Consider the following 15,440-nt stretch of genomic DNA (forward strand, 5'->3'; position numbering starts at 1 on the left):
GGTAACTAGAAGTTTTTTCTTACCAAAAATACTTTTTTGAACTTACTTCGGTGGTTGTTGAGTAGTTTGTGCTTATTCAGTAGTTGTTCGAGCTTGCTCTGGTGGCTGTTGAGTAAATTATGTTTGCTCAATGGTTGTTTGATTTGGTGTGCTTCCTGTTTTTAGAGTAGTCGTCTCATTGATTTTCTCTTGAGTAGACATCTATTCGACAAGGACACGAAAAAAATATTTAAATAACCAAAGATGCCAAAAGATAATCTCTTACAAAAGAGAATATTTCATTAATTAAACTATTAAAGGTACCAAGTATGCAATTCATAAACAATTAACTATCAGACATCCATAAAAATTGATTTCGAGTATAGAAGGTATTCCATGTTAGAGAATATATTTTAACATGTCAAAGAAAAAGTGAATCCAACTCTTATTAGTGAATTAAGACAAATAAATAAAATAAGACAAACAAACAAAAGTACAAAATAAAATTTAACAATCGAAAGTTAACACTCGAACGTCATAATTAAAAAATCTAGATCAATTATGCCAATTAATCCTATGTCAATACAATTTTTCAAAATTTTGCTTAAGTGTCTATCTATCAAGTTTGATTAATCAGTCATGAATAAAAAAAAAAAGTTAATCAAATCAACAAGCTAAGTAAATAAAAGTGTAGAACTAATAGTAGTTAGCACTAAAAGAAAAAAATGGAGCAATTGTCACTTTCTTTCTCTAGTTTGTCACTTTTGGTCTTTCTCATACTATTACTAAGAACAAAAATTTTAAATAAAATAAAAAACTAAAAAGCTCTACCTAAAATAAGAACCAAAATCATCTTACCCTCTTTGTGTGGTTCACGGATTAAATCATTGTTAAACGGCGACGAAAAAATAAAGACCTATAGATAGTGGCGTTGTTACTTTGATTGGAGCTTTGAAATTAAGACTTTAGAGGAGGCGGCAGGAAGATGAGTTGAAAACCATATAAAATTAGGTTAGATTTAAAAACATTTTTTACTTAAGAAAAAAATTAATGGAAGTTATAATTTAAAGGAACTCTTTAAACTATTAGGTTCAACTCCCTAGAATACTCCTCTCTTAATTTCCAATCCTTATTATTAAGTCTTAAATGCATATATATATATTATTTATAATACTCCCTCCGTCTCAAAATGAAAGTCCATTATTCCTTTTTGGGTTGTCTCAAAATGAAAGTCCCATACCATAAAAAACTTATAATATCCAATATTTTGGCAAATATACCCCTCCTTAATTCCATCAATATCAAGTGCATTTATTAGGAAAGATAATGCATGTATTACTTTTGTCCAATAAAATTCACTAGATTGAATAACAATAAATGCTAGCATTCCTATTTAATAAGGACAATATGGGAACACACAAAACGAAAATAAATCGGGTGAGTTTCGATAATGGACTATGAATATGAGACGGAGGGAGTATTATTTTATACAATATATATATATAATAGATATATGTAGTTCTGTTTGGGCGGTTTTCAAAATCCTAAGTCGAAGTCAAACCAAACTGCGATCGGTTGACCGATTTTTTAGCCGAGCCGAACAATGTTCGATTCGGCCTAAATGGTGCTCCGGTTCGACCGAGTTCGGTCTGGTCGGTTCGATCGACCGTTGCTCACCCTTAGCTAAAATAAAAATGTATGACTAATCTACGAATGAGAAGTTTAATTTAGTAAACTTGCTCGACGCTAAGGGGTAAGAAGAGATATTCAAACTTTTACAATTAGAAGAAATAAAGATATGTGGCTTCTGCAAAACTCCATCAACAAAAAAATGTCACTAAAGACTTTGGTCTTTTGTCACAGTGACATCTTCTGGAATGACCTTGTCACTTGAAAGTTGTTAACTTGTTATATATAACTTTGTTTGAATCTTTGGTAAATAACATTTACCTGATCTTTTTGTAATGTAACTTAAATGCTTTGATCTTTGTCATAGTGAATATCTTTTTGTTATATATGTAAATGAAAGTTTGGTTAATGTTTTATCACTTTATGTATATCTGTGACAAGTTATGTGAATCTTTTACCATCCTTGTGAATATTTGTAGTCAAAGTTTATTTTATCTTCTATATAATTATTTGTATTTATCTTAAGATATTTTAACATACTAATGCAATGCATATGTCTATTTGTACATGTATAATTTACTAGGACATAAATGTTAGTAATGAAGGCAAAATTATCGGACTTACTGAAGAAAATGAAGAGAACAATGATGACAACGGTGACGATAGTGATAGTGATGATGAAGCGAGGAAAAAAGTAACATTTTATGAGAGTGTTGATATTGTAAAGGTTGGAGCTTATTCTGTCATGTGTGCCATGACAAAAGTAATAGATGCTACTTGTCTTCGGCAAATTGAATATTCGTTATCTTAACTTCCTATTGCAGGTTTTGGACATGAGCTTATAATGAGGATCCAGAAAACTTTTGACGAATATATATGATGTGTCCTGATGCGTTTTGAAAATTATGCAACATCACTAGAGAGAAAACACCGGTACGAGATACAGGATCTATTTGTGTGAAAGAAATGTTTGCAACGTTCTTACTTATTGTTGGTCAAAACTCACGATATTTTACGATAGGGAGGCATCCATTCTATCTCGTTGGTCCGTCAATAATAATTTTCATCAAAATCTTGAACGCAATTGCACGACAAATGATTGCCATACTTGCAACAAACTAAAATAAATGACATTACTAGATTTTACTCATATTTTAAGGTACACAAACTTCAATTTTAGTTTCGTTTTACTTTCAAAACTTAATTGTAAACTCGTTTGATTATAATTTTAATTTATAATATTTTTATTTAGGAATGTATCGCAACCTTGAATGGTACATATACGAGCTATGGTACCGGAATGTGATGAATGCATTTATCGTAACTGTGATGGAATAACTTTGCATTATGTAGTAGCACTTTGTAACTTTGATTTGGAGTAAATACATGTAATTAGTGGATGGGAGGGGTCAACTCATGATTCAAAAGTGTTAAATGATGCTTTTACGAGAAAAAAATAAACTAAACGTTTCATGCACGGTGCAACAATTTATCGTTAAAAAAACGAGAACATGGTAAAAGAAGAAATTTAATTCAATGAGCATCATGTTCTTCTATATTTTCTCCAGATGAAGACTAAAAAGCATTGAAGATTTTTCTCTGCGATTTCTCTAGGTTTTCTCTCGGTGAACTGAAGAAGAGAGAGTTATAACAGTTTTTCTTTAGATCAAAAGATTACGGAAACATTCATTTAAAAGGAAAAGACAACTTTTTGTAGGGATGAAAACTTCTTATTGAGGAATTATTTTCATGAATCTGAAATGACATTTGTATCTTCTACTCTAGATAATTTTATTTAACTTGGGATAGGTTAGGTAGTAGTAGAAAAAAAAGATGTTAGACATGTAAATTACTCCTAGTGGATTTATTTTCTATTTAATATTATCTTTGGGCTCTAAACCCATTTACGTACCCTGTAATTTTTTACCTAAAACTCATCCCCCATTAATATTATCTTTGTGCTCTAAACTCATTTACCCTGTGATTTCGGACCTAAAATTCATCCCCGCTAACAACTTGTACCGTGCATGTAAAATATAATTTTGTAAGATAAATATTATCTAGTGGATTGTGATTTCTAAATCGGCGACAATTTCTAACCCCATACCGTGGTGTTCATTATCATCTTCAAGATTTTGCTGGTGAAGGTTGTCATCCAGAAAAAATTGATGAGTTATTCAACTTTTGACATCCTTATTTAAGAAATGTAGTCTAGAGGATACTTGGTGTGTTTAAATCTCGATTTACAATATTCAAGTCCGCACCTCCATTTCCATTTAAGACTTAAGAAGAGATAGTATTAGCATGTGCCTAATTGCACAATTTTCTTCGCATAATTTCGTATTGGTGAATTTCCTTCGAAAGATGAAGAAGATCAACCGTATTCAGCTTCCTTGTCAGTTTACAATGATGAAATTGATACTGGCTTGGTTTTTCAATGTCAACAACGACAACGTGAAGAAGCTAATTAATGGCAAGATAGTTTGTGTAATCAAGTGTGGGCAGATATTGAACGACGAGGGTAGCTTAACGTGTATGAACTATGTTTATTTTGTGTTGAACAATGTATGTTGATTTTGTTTGAACTATATAATTTTCTATGATTTGCAGACTCAAACTTTTTTTTTGTTCTAGGTTGGCTATAATGGCATCAAGAAGATTGTAGATTCAACAACCACATCAATGGTCATTAAGAAGAGATCATGATGTATTTTTACTCTATAGCAGGTACATTTTCTCACTCTTCACTATTGTAATTCTTTACTCCTCGAAAGCGAAAGTGTCATATTCAGAAGCTTTTCTAAATTTTCTCTACGGTCGTCGTTAATACAGGAAGTATGCAGAAGTTGTCCAAGATCTTAGCATTTGCATGACTTTTGCACCAATGGAGGAGGCAGAAGTTCTTGAGCCATTTGTTGAGAATTTTCTTTACTTTTACACCAATGTAACTAAAACTTAAAATTCAAATACGTTCTACTTGGAGTACTATATGTTGACAAGTTTCTTTATTTTTCCTTTGAGGTTATGTGGTTCATATATCAAAATTTTGAACTCGGTTGGTTGATTATATGATCATTTTCTAAAAATCTTTTTGACTTTGGTACGAGATCTCAAACTTTGCTTCAAAATCTGTTATACAAAACACTAACTAGCACCATAATATAGATATCCCATCAATAAACCACATTGATTTGCCTTTGTACACTGATTGATTTTCCATAAATTTATGTAATTAACATAAATCACATTTTCTACACTTTAAGCTCTCGACAACTTTTTCAATACCCAGGAAAACCATTAAGATTCTTATTCGTAACATTTTCCTGCTATCTTTATAACGCACATCACCTTTCTTCTCTTCATCATGTCCATTACTTTTATCTCTCTAAACTAAATAGCTGCAAAATGACTTCATCTTCTTTCTCATACATTTTCATTTTAGCAATATTTTTATCTCTACAAACTAAATAACCACAAAATAACTTCATCTTCAGATTTTGTGTCCCTCTCATTAAGTTTGTTAACTGCCATAATTGTTAAATATACTTCCCAAGCCATATGCATCAATTGATTTCTTAAGCCATGTGTGAATATGAGATAACGTTTACCCCCAACAACAATCAAATATCTTGCATCTTTAATGTCGACGAGTCTTTGTGGTGAGTGTATGTCAGGTCTGAGCAAATAACCGATTGAGCATATATAGCTGCTGGCTATTGTTTTCTACACTTTGATGTTTTTTTTCAATTCCTTAGTTTCATATTTTCGTTCGACTTTCATTCAACAAAGGGGTCCGTGTCGGAAGCATGGGGCATACCTAGTCTATATAATAAAAATAGGTGGATGGGTGCTGACTGGGACAAACTTCTGGATAAAGCCAGTCGTCCGACCCGCATCAACATTGGTGTAAACAATTGGATCAGCATTGGTATATCATTAAGTGGGTCCTCTTAAATAGGCACCCGGGCGCCTATATCTCTATTCTCCCTCCTCAAGGGACACATCTTCTTGGTTCTTGTTTTGTCACCGGACATAGTTTTCACTACCAGAATATTTCGTCTCTCTCTCTCATTTCTCGATCTTTGTCTTCTCGCACATATGACAATGGGGTTAGGGTTGCAGGAAAGAAGCGGTATTCGAAAAGAGAAAACGGGTTCAGGTAACCCACATTTAGTCCCCATTGCATTTTATTTATATTGTTTAAGGCATGGTCTGTTGTAATGATGTTTTCAGGTATCGACCAATCCTCTTTACCTTCATACGAAGTTTATTTCTTAATTTTTTCAAGTAATATTAGTTCCATCAGTGAGTTATGATCCCTACGAATCCTGCCGACGGTAGGGAGAAGTTATGATCCCGTCGGTAATATAGGGATCGACAACCTTTGTACCGTCGGCGGTGTCGTCGGCAGTAATATTGCCTACCGCTTTAAAGCCGACACTCTTGTGTCGTCGGCAAAGTATACTACCGACGGTATTTCCTATGTTACCGATAGTGTTTCTCCGTCGGCAATAGCCTTCATTTTTGTAGTGTATATTGTTTTGTTGCCGTTGATAGTTGATACTTCCATGACAATCAGATACAACTAATTGTCTGATGATAATACGATCCTTAACATAAACTCACTTTATTTTGTTCTTTCATTGTAATTACTTTATTGTTTTCATTTAATTTGTGCTACTCATTATTACTCTCTTGGCCTTCACAAGGAGAATACGGAGATTGTATCAACTGGAAAGAGGTTGAAAATGAAGTATTAACTATGTATGTTGCTAAAGCTCCATGAAGGAATCAACAAGTAGCGATAGTCTGCCTCAGAAGATCATTTCTAGAAAGGAAACACAACCAGGGATAAATGTCATTCTATGAATTGCGACTCTTTAGAAGTTACCAACAGTAGGGAACCTATACAGAAGGTGAATCTATTAACCATTTGCTTACTACAAGGAACTGCTCCTATGAGGTTTGGTTTGCTTCCATAACTCGACCTGACATTATGGTGTGAAAGATTTAGGTTTTGGTTGAGGAAAATCATATACCTCAATGTTTGTTTATAACAGAAGAGAATTACAATGGTTGGAAATAAACAACGTAAATATAGAAATAATCTTACTTTTAGGTCTTGAAATGTCTACAAAAACATTTTGTCTATAGATAAATGTCTTGAAATGTCTACGAGATATTTTGTCCACGAATGTCCCTTTAAATCCCTATCCTCTACCCTCTTGGTAACTTTCTAGAAATAATTAGTCTAGTCATTTAATAAGTCTTACTAAATTTGACATTATTTTTCAAGTCCCTAACGTTATTTTCTAACATTTAGAAAATAAATTGTTCGACAAAATTGACTTTACATCCCGAAAAAATATTTCCTCCAAGGGTCAGACGTAATAATAGGTTGGTTTGTACAGAATTGCATCAAAGGTATTACAAAGACGCAATCAAGAGCTTGTGTTTTGCTGTTGAAACATCATTTTATTTATATAACAAAATATTACAAGGATCAAAACAAAGCTACAACATAGGATAATAAAAACAAAAAATACAGCGTGAGTGACACACTCCTATTAATAAGATCTTCTTCTATGCGAGTAGTTGGTTACAATCTGATCCCACAAAGACCACCATTTTGCGAGTAGTTGTTTACAATCCGATCACACAAAGACCACCATTTCAGTACTAGTATTAGTTCGAACCACACCAAAAGAACTAGATGGAAAAATAAATTCAAACTTTAAAAAAATCTTGAGATTTCTTAAAAACAGAATTCGAAGATTCGAGGGTTACCACCATGTATTCTCTCGAAAGAAAAAGCATGCCCCACCGCAATCGAAAAAGATTATGATCGACCTGAAAATAGAGTCGCTAGCGAAGCCCAAGCCGGAAAGCTCGACAAAGTCATCAAGAGATTGCAGACGAAATGTAAAGGATGAGAGGTGCAACATAGAACTAAAAGACTAAAACAGGTAAAACCTATCTTTATTGTATTAGTATTACTAGTAAAACTCCATTTTTTGAACTTTAAAGTACAAAAATACCCTTATCCTTATTGTTTTATATATTTTTTTTCTTATCCATCTTTTTCTACTTTACCAACAACATTTATCGAAAATATAAAACTAATAAATCACAAAAATTCGAAAATAAAAATTGTAAATTCCAAAACAAATTTAACTTCTCATTCGTTCTCTGTTTTACTTTACAATTGATGTTTCTTAGTGTAACCAATTTGAAAAGGACATATTTGTTCTTCTTTAATTGTATTAATTGGAATTATGAATTAAACGAAAAATTAAAAAGTTAGAAGACAAATTATTAATTGAACTTGTAAATTAAATAAAAAATTTATAGAATGATCGAAGTTAGAGTGTTATGTCAGCCGTGCACTTACAAATTAGATAGAAAAATTTATGAGAAGACGAAAGTTAGAGTGTTATGTTGATCGTAGTGATATGAGAGAGAAAAAAAGAGAATGTAATAAGTGTAGGGTTGTTTTCATATTTTTAAATGCAAAAAAATGTCAACAGTTGGTAGCCCAAGTGGTTCAAAGGTGTTGACATAAACTCCAGAAAGCCCTTGAGGTCCCAGGTTCAAATCCCAGAGAAGGTGGAATCTTTGGTTATTTGATTTGGGATTATTAGGGTATAAATAATGCAGTTGGGCTTTAGGCCATTGTCTTGTTGGGTTATTGGCCCGGTCTTGTTTCAATTTGAGTGGGCAGTTATTGAGCTTATCTCATCTTTGATGTATCAATTGCAATATGAAACGACTAACGTTGATCGTAGTCGACTTCCAAAATAAAATGCGAAAAAATGAGGTTTCACTAATATCTAATAAAAAAAGGGTATAGCTAAGAGAGGAAAATTATAAGGCCCAAAATTCTGGTCAAAATATCAAATAAGCCCAACCCAGAATAATAATGCAAATAAAAAAACTCAAAAGTTGAAATTACAAAATATTTTTGAAAATTTCTGAAGAAAACACAGTTTGCTCTCAACAATTTTGTATTTGCTCTCAACAATTTTGTAAATGTATGAATAAATTTGTTTTTGTTCACACATAATAAAGAACATAATTATATATGTTGTCACAGTTTCAAAAGTGTTGCCAACAGTTTAAAAATTTGGTTTTTTTTCATTATTATTCTCAAGTAGGTTTTTTTTCGTATTTGAACCCAAATCTTGGGCTTTTCTTACATAAAAACTATAGCTAATTGACATTAGATGAGCCAAAATAGATTTACCTGGATCAAAAGAGAGAAAGAGCCAAGGCAATCCAAAGCTGGTAGGCCTGTAAACGGTAGCTTATCGGATCGGATATAGGCATATCCGTATCTGAATCCGATAAGCTAGCCGAATATCCGAATCAGATAATTATCCGACGGATATTATAAATAAAATAATTATATTCGAAACCCGATAATTAACCATTAGATCTAAATAATAAATCTCAACCATACATTTTATATATTATTATGAATAAATTTAAATTTTTCTTAATTTTTTATATTACTTATCGGGTACGGATATTTATCGGATCGAATATGAGTGTATCCGATATCCGATAAGCAAATATCCGATATCCGATAAGCAAATATCCGAATCCATATTCGAATCCGAAATTTCTGATATTTTTAAAAAATTCGAATACGGATGCGTATCGGACGTCGAATATTCAGATATCCATTCACAGACTTAGCTGGGATTATGTCTTCGTCGTTCTGTCTCTCTAAAAGCCCGCGGCTTTGGGGAATAAAGAAAATTCTCCGGGGAATAAAGACTTTTCTTAAAACTAGTCAAATAAGTTTGACTTTTATGTTTTTTTTAATTGCTAAGGGACTTCTAATTTTTGGGAGTTCTCCTCCATCTCATCACCTCTCTCTACCACCTCATCTCCACGCCATCTCATCATCTTCTCCGGTGAAGGTCGCCGGCCGGCGACCTTCAAACATAAAAAAAAAAAAAAGAATTATATTAAAATTTTTTTTCTCTCTCCTCTCTCTCAATTTTTTTTTTTTTTTGTCCTTCCTCTCTCTCTCTCTCTCTCTCTCTAGAACAGATCTAGAGAGAGAGAGTAGTTCATCACGAACAGACCTAGGTCTGTTCGAGATCTACTCTCTCTCTAGAACAGATCTAGAGAGAGAGAGGAAGAAAAAAAATAAAAAAAATTTGAGAGAGAGGAGAGAGAAAAAAATTTTAATTTTAATTTTTTTTAATGTTTGAAGGTCGCCGGCCGGAAAATTGGCCGGCCGGCGACCTTCGTCGGAGAAGATGATGAGGTGGCGAGAAGATGAAGTGGCAGAGAGAATAGATGAGATGGAAGAGAACTTTTATAAAAATGTATTTTGTATTCCCATAAAAATTTATTCCCCGGAGAACTTTCAAAAAAAATCTGCATTCCCTCGAGAATTTATTCCCCGAAGAATTTTCTTTATTCCCCCAAGCCGCGACCCTCTAAAATACCAGCGGGAAATCAACTTGAGATCAAAACCTAATCCAATCCAGTATACAGTAGTAAAGGAGAAAGATCATCTCAACTCTCTCTCTGTTAATCAAATAAGAGAGAAAATGTTGTTGAGAGAGAAAGGGAAATTAGTTTACATGGTGTATAGAGCTCTTACTTACACCCTCTCTCCACTTCTCTACCTTCATCTCCATTGGCGCAGATTTCGAGGTCTCGAACACCCTTTACGATGGCCTGAGCGATTAGGTCGTCCTTCTCTTCTTCGACCTCCTGGTCCTCTTCTCTGGTTTCACGCTGTTTCCTTAGGTAATAACTTCATTCAAACTCCCCTACTGAATCGTATTTCAGTTTTAGGGTTCTTATATTTCATGATTGTTTGAACTCTTATAATCAGGTGAAGGATTGGCAACAATTCCAGTTATTAAACATTGTATTGATGAACAACCTAAGTTAACAATTTTGATGACGACTACCACAACTTCAGCATTGTAAGTTTAACAACTATGAAAATAACCTTATTTCAATCTCATCTTTAATGAAAATCAAAAATCACAAATGGGGATTGTTATTTCAAGTGAACAATTGGATTTTATTAGGAGGGCAAACACAGTTTTACAAGTCAATAGAAATTGAAAGTTTGTAACTTTTTGTTTTGCAGTGAAGTAATTAAGAACAGGCTTCCAAATGGTGTGTTATACCAGGTAGAGTACTTCACTAGTTGATCTTGTGTTCTTAATCATGTAAATTAGTTCAATGGGATTCTGAGATATATTTGTTTTTCAATAAAACTAAATCAACTCCATTGTTAATGTTAACCCCTACATGTTGAGTGTTGACCTTTATACCTTATAAATTTATCAATAAATCTTTGAGATTGAATAACATATCTCTATGAAATGATGACAAATGAACGGTTAGTAATTTGTATGCTTTTGCTCTGCTTATGTGTTTGCGCATATTGCAGTTTGCTCCTATTGATACTCCTGGTGCAATAGATACTTTCCTGGGGTACTGGAATCCTCTAGCAATTGTGCTTATGGAGAGTGAGCTATGGCCAAATCTTATTTTTGGTGCTTCTAGAAAAGGGGTAAGCAACTATTTCCATTTTAAAGCACCACCTGTTTATATTGAAATAATCAAGATGAGTATGCTTCTGCGTATGTCGAATGTTTGCAAGTTGAAACAATATAGTTTTACGAGTCTATAACTTGATCGGGTTTGGGATCAATGGAGTTAAGCTTAAGTTGATTTTCCTTGTCCTAGGTGTTTCATGTAACTGATTATATATGATTTTACTTCTGAAGTTATTTGCAGATTAGGGTGGCGTTGTTAAATGCGCGTATGTCTTCCAAATCCTTTAGACTGTGGTCAGGATCGTTAGCAAAGCCATTGATATCTCTGATGCTCTCAAAGTTTTCCTTGATTGCCCCATTGGTAAACAATATAAAACCTGTAACTCTTGTTGCCACACGCATACATAAGTAACATAACCTAGCCTTTGATCATAATTTTTTGTATATATCAGAGCACGCTAGAGGCAATCCGTTTTCAAATGCTACAAGCTCCACCCTTTATTATCAATTTTGCTGGTGACTTGAAATATGGTACGCATATATCTTTGACGTGTAAAACTCTTCATGTAGATAAGTTATTGGTAAGAAGAAATGAAGAATTTTGCATAAGAACTCTTTATCTCGATCATACTCTATTGTAGCTTCTGGCTTGTGTTTGAAAAAATTATTGACCCCTGGAAGTAATTCATGAGTTCAAATAGTGCCTGTAATGCCCAAATGGCATACACGGGCCGCGACTGCATTATTTGTCTTTGAGGGATCAGAAATTCTTACGTTATCGGGGCCATGGCTTTTTGTAACTCAATAATCCACTACGGTATTTGAAACCATGGTAGAATTCACTATTTTCTTTTAATTTATGTGAATAGAATGACATTCTTTTGATGCTACTATCCTCTACAATTCAGCTGTGAATGATATTGATATTTCTGAGGGAGAGCGCGCAAATGTAGAAAACCTGCGTTTACAGCTCAATAATCGGCCAGTCTGGATGGCTTCTTCTATACATGAGGGGGAAGAAGAAGGTTAGCACTTTATATTTCTCTTTGATATTTTCGTTAGGGCGAACAGGATGAACATCTCCTTTCCATTCAGGTTTTCTTGTAGTTTGGTCTGTAAATATAAATTGGCTTACCTCTGTTCTTTTCTTACTATTTATGTTTCGATCTGCTGCTCCGGATAACTATAGTCTCTATAATCCTATTCATTAGGATTGACGGAGTCTTGTAACATGATCTCTTAGCTTGCTAACTAGTTATTCCGGAGAAACCCCCCACTTGGTTGGGTGTGGTCCCATACATTGCTTTTCGTTAAGATAGCAGGGTTTGATCCTTGGTGGTGAGGTTCTTCGCCCTCTCTAAAGACCATGTTGACCTTTGCAAAAAAGAAAATGAACTTATTATTTCTGAACACATTATTTGTTTGTCATATAAAATATTCCCTTCATATTTGCTCTGCCCAAAGATGAACTACAGATGGTATGCCAAATTTAACTTGTCGATAAACTTAGATCTGTTTCCACTGCAAATATTTGGTAGAAAATGCTATGTGGTAACCTATGTAAACTTGTATTTTTCTTGTAATGGTGAGAACTTGACTTCTATATAACTGAACTTTTATGGACTACAGCATTTAAATATAATTTAGTGCACAAACTTTTTGCAGTCATGCTGGGGGTTCACAAAGAGCTAATGCATACATACCCTGATATCTTGACCATCATCGTACCACGGCATCCACATCAAGGACAACATATTGCCATGGTATGACACTGATTCTTACTTTGTGATATTATTGTTAGAATCCAGGGTTCATTCTTGAAACTCTCTTCAGAATATCTTTATCTAGTGCAAGAGATTTTTGTGTATGTATGGCATGATACGTAACAGGGCGCCTACCTTTTTGTGAATTGCTGATATCGTTCACAAATGTAAAACTGATACATCTTCACATGTGAACTATAGGACAATATTGGCTCCAATGAAGCATACCCAGTTTGTGTCAATTCGTTGACGGTCCATCCAAGGACTTACTCCATTAACCGCAATTTGACACTTTACTTGCATTATTATATTTCTAATACATCTTCTTTTATTCTGATAGGCAGTACAGAGAGAAGGGTTGAATGTTAGCTTGAGGTCCTGTAATGAAAAGATTTTGCCTCGCACAAATATCTATTTGGTGGACACTTTAGGTGTTTTATCTTCTCGAGATGTATACAGAGTGTTTTCTTTCCATTTCAACCTATAGTAGACAACTTAACTCTGATCCTTGTTTTTCTTTTATAGGAGAACTGAGAAGCTTCTATAGATTAACTCCAATAGCTGTGATTGGAGGTTCATTTTTGCCTAGTTTAGCAGGTCATAACCTTTCAGAGGCAGCTGCAGCTGGATGTGTTGTTTTCACGGGTAAATTCTCATTACTACTAAATTATTTATTAGGTTTTTGTATTTTCGACTTCTTTTTGTCTTATGTGAATGACGTGGTTAACATTTTCAATCCTGCAATCTCGTAGGTCGTTATGTTGGTCACTTTTCTAGTATGGCGTCGAAAATGCAACAGATGAATCCTTCGTCAGTGACGCAGGTAAAGGTTTAGGGTTTAGCTAAAGAGTGTCTGCATTATCTTTTTGTGCTTTGAGTTCTTTCAAGCTACAAAATACTTATTCCTACATTTGCTATACATTTCGCGGAAAATTTTATTGGTACTGCCTCTCCACCAAGTCCCGACCTCTCTAGTAAGCTACCCGAGATATACAAAATACAAAATTCCCTATCTGGAACCGCTGGATTGGGGAGGCGGGATTCACCATGTAGAGTGATGGGGTACCAATAGAACCACGCCTTCAATCTCAGAAAAAAAAAATACTTCTGTTTTCTTGACGAGATAGCTCATTGAATCGAGTTCCTAATTAATATTACGTGGTCACTTACCTTTGAGCTCGCAAACTATTCTTGCAGGTATCTGGACAAGCAGAGCTGGTGAAAGCTATTGATGAGTTATTCAGTAACCAAAATGTCTTAGAAGCTCGTCGTTTAGCTTCAAAACAAGCAATTCTAGGGCTCTCAAATGGGGTTGTAACAAGCATTTGGCATCTCATGAATTTCCATGTTATTCAAAAGGGAATTCATCCAAAAGACTAGGTACAGCTTCATCAGTTAAATGGGTAGTTTTGATTTTGATAGATATTGTTGAATCCCTAGTTGGTTAATATAACAAGAATAAATTGATTTGTTGAAGATTATCCAATGGTGATGGTGGTGAAAAAGTAATGTTATTGATAGGGCAAAAGTCATTCTCAATAACAGAGGGGGGATTCATGACTCCGTCAGACATGGCCTTGATGAGTGGTCTGTCTTTAGGATGGTGGACCTTCTCTCTCTCTCTCTCCCTACTTTTCTTTTCTTTTTAGGGTTAGAGGGAGGGTTGAGAGATATGATGCATTTTGGCGTGATTGGTTACAATCATGTAGCTCTATTAAGAAACAGCTTTTACTGTGTAAATTATTAATTACTTGAATTCAATTAGTAATATTCATCCACCAAGAAGTCAGTGAGTTTATTAGTAGTTGAAAATTTATGAATCATTGTGGCAAAGAAATTCAAATTGCCATTAGAAAAAGTTAACTTTGTACAAATAATTGCTTTTGAGGTAGTTTCTATCGTGTTTAGGGCGTGTCAAGTGTACGACTATCGTTAGAAGAGTTTCCTACCAGATATGAGCATATTCTATCTGTAATGATATATAACATTTATTTCATTCGTATACTCTTGTTATTGAAAAGATGATTACTTGTCAAACACTTGATTGCCCAACTGATTTAAAGTGTTGACATAAACTCCAAAAGTCTCCGGAAGTCTCGGGTTCGATCTTCATAGGAAGTGAAATCCTTGGTTTATTGCATAGTTTAGTTGGGCTTTAGGCTTGTTTTTGTTAAATTTGATTGTTATTGTGCATATCACACCTTTGATGTATCATTATAATGACAATCGTACATTGTAGTCAATTTCTAAAAAAAATGTTCTTTAAAATGTTAATTAGAGTGACAAGTAGAGGGTGTCTTATACAAGAACTTTGGACAATTAATATGGGATCTTTAAATGTGATCGTCGGACTAAAAGGTTTAGTCGGCCCCTAATATGATTATGTAAAAGCGGATGTACTTGTGACATAATAAAGAAAATTATCTCGATAAATTAATTGTTAACAATATTGAAGAATTTTTGCAAAATTTATGATTCTTTACCTCTCTTGTGCTAAGTGAATGTTATACGAGATCATGGTTATTCTCGGCAA

The 15,440-nt window shown here is 34.0% G+C and overlaps 1 protein-coding gene across 1 annotated transcript; it reads left to right on the forward strand.

Annotated features, from left to right (window-relative positions):
- Nucleotides 1-8,880: 8,880 nt before the first annotated feature.
- KDTA (KDO transferase A) lies at nt 8,881-14,692 on the forward strand. The gene is made up of 13 exons (XM_086659659.1): nt 8,881-8,900; nt 10,052-10,377; nt 10,466-10,559; nt 10,730-10,772; nt 11,036-11,158; nt 11,386-11,505; nt 11,597-11,675; nt 12,053-12,169; nt 12,810-12,907; nt 13,248-13,338; nt 13,433-13,552; nt 13,660-13,730; nt 14,105-14,692. Exons 2-13 carry the CDS (start codon nt 10,176-10,178, stop codon nt 14,285-14,287), a joined length of 1,341 nt encoding a protein of 446 aa, XP_086515785.1. The 5' UTR covers nt 8,881-8,900; nt 10,052-10,175; the 3' UTR covers nt 14,288-14,692.
- The last annotated feature ends 748 nt before the right edge of the window (nt 14,693-15,440 follow it).

This window comes from Eschscholzia californica, unplaced genomic scaffold (genome assembly GCF_041429995.1).
Source record: "Eschscholzia californica isolate CP2 unplaced genomic scaffold, dmEscCali1.0.p SCAF_2, whole genome shotgun sequence".
Classification (NCBI taxonomy): domain Eukaryota; kingdom Viridiplantae; phylum Streptophyta; class Magnoliopsida; order Ranunculales; family Papaveraceae; genus Eschscholzia; species Eschscholzia californica.

Coding starts and splice junctions, on each gene's coding strand:
- KDTA (XM_086659659.1), top strand. CDS start 10,176: ATGTTGTTGAGAGAGAAAGGGAAATTAGTTTACATGGTGTATAGAGCT. Junction 12,170..12,809: donor ACATGAGGGGGAAGAAGAAG/GTTAGCACTTTA, acceptor AACTTTTTGCAG/TCATGCTGGGGGTTCACAAA. Junction 12,908..13,247: donor AAGGACAACATATTGCCATG/GTATGACACTGA, acceptor TTATTCTGATAG/GCAGTACAGAGAGAAGGGTT.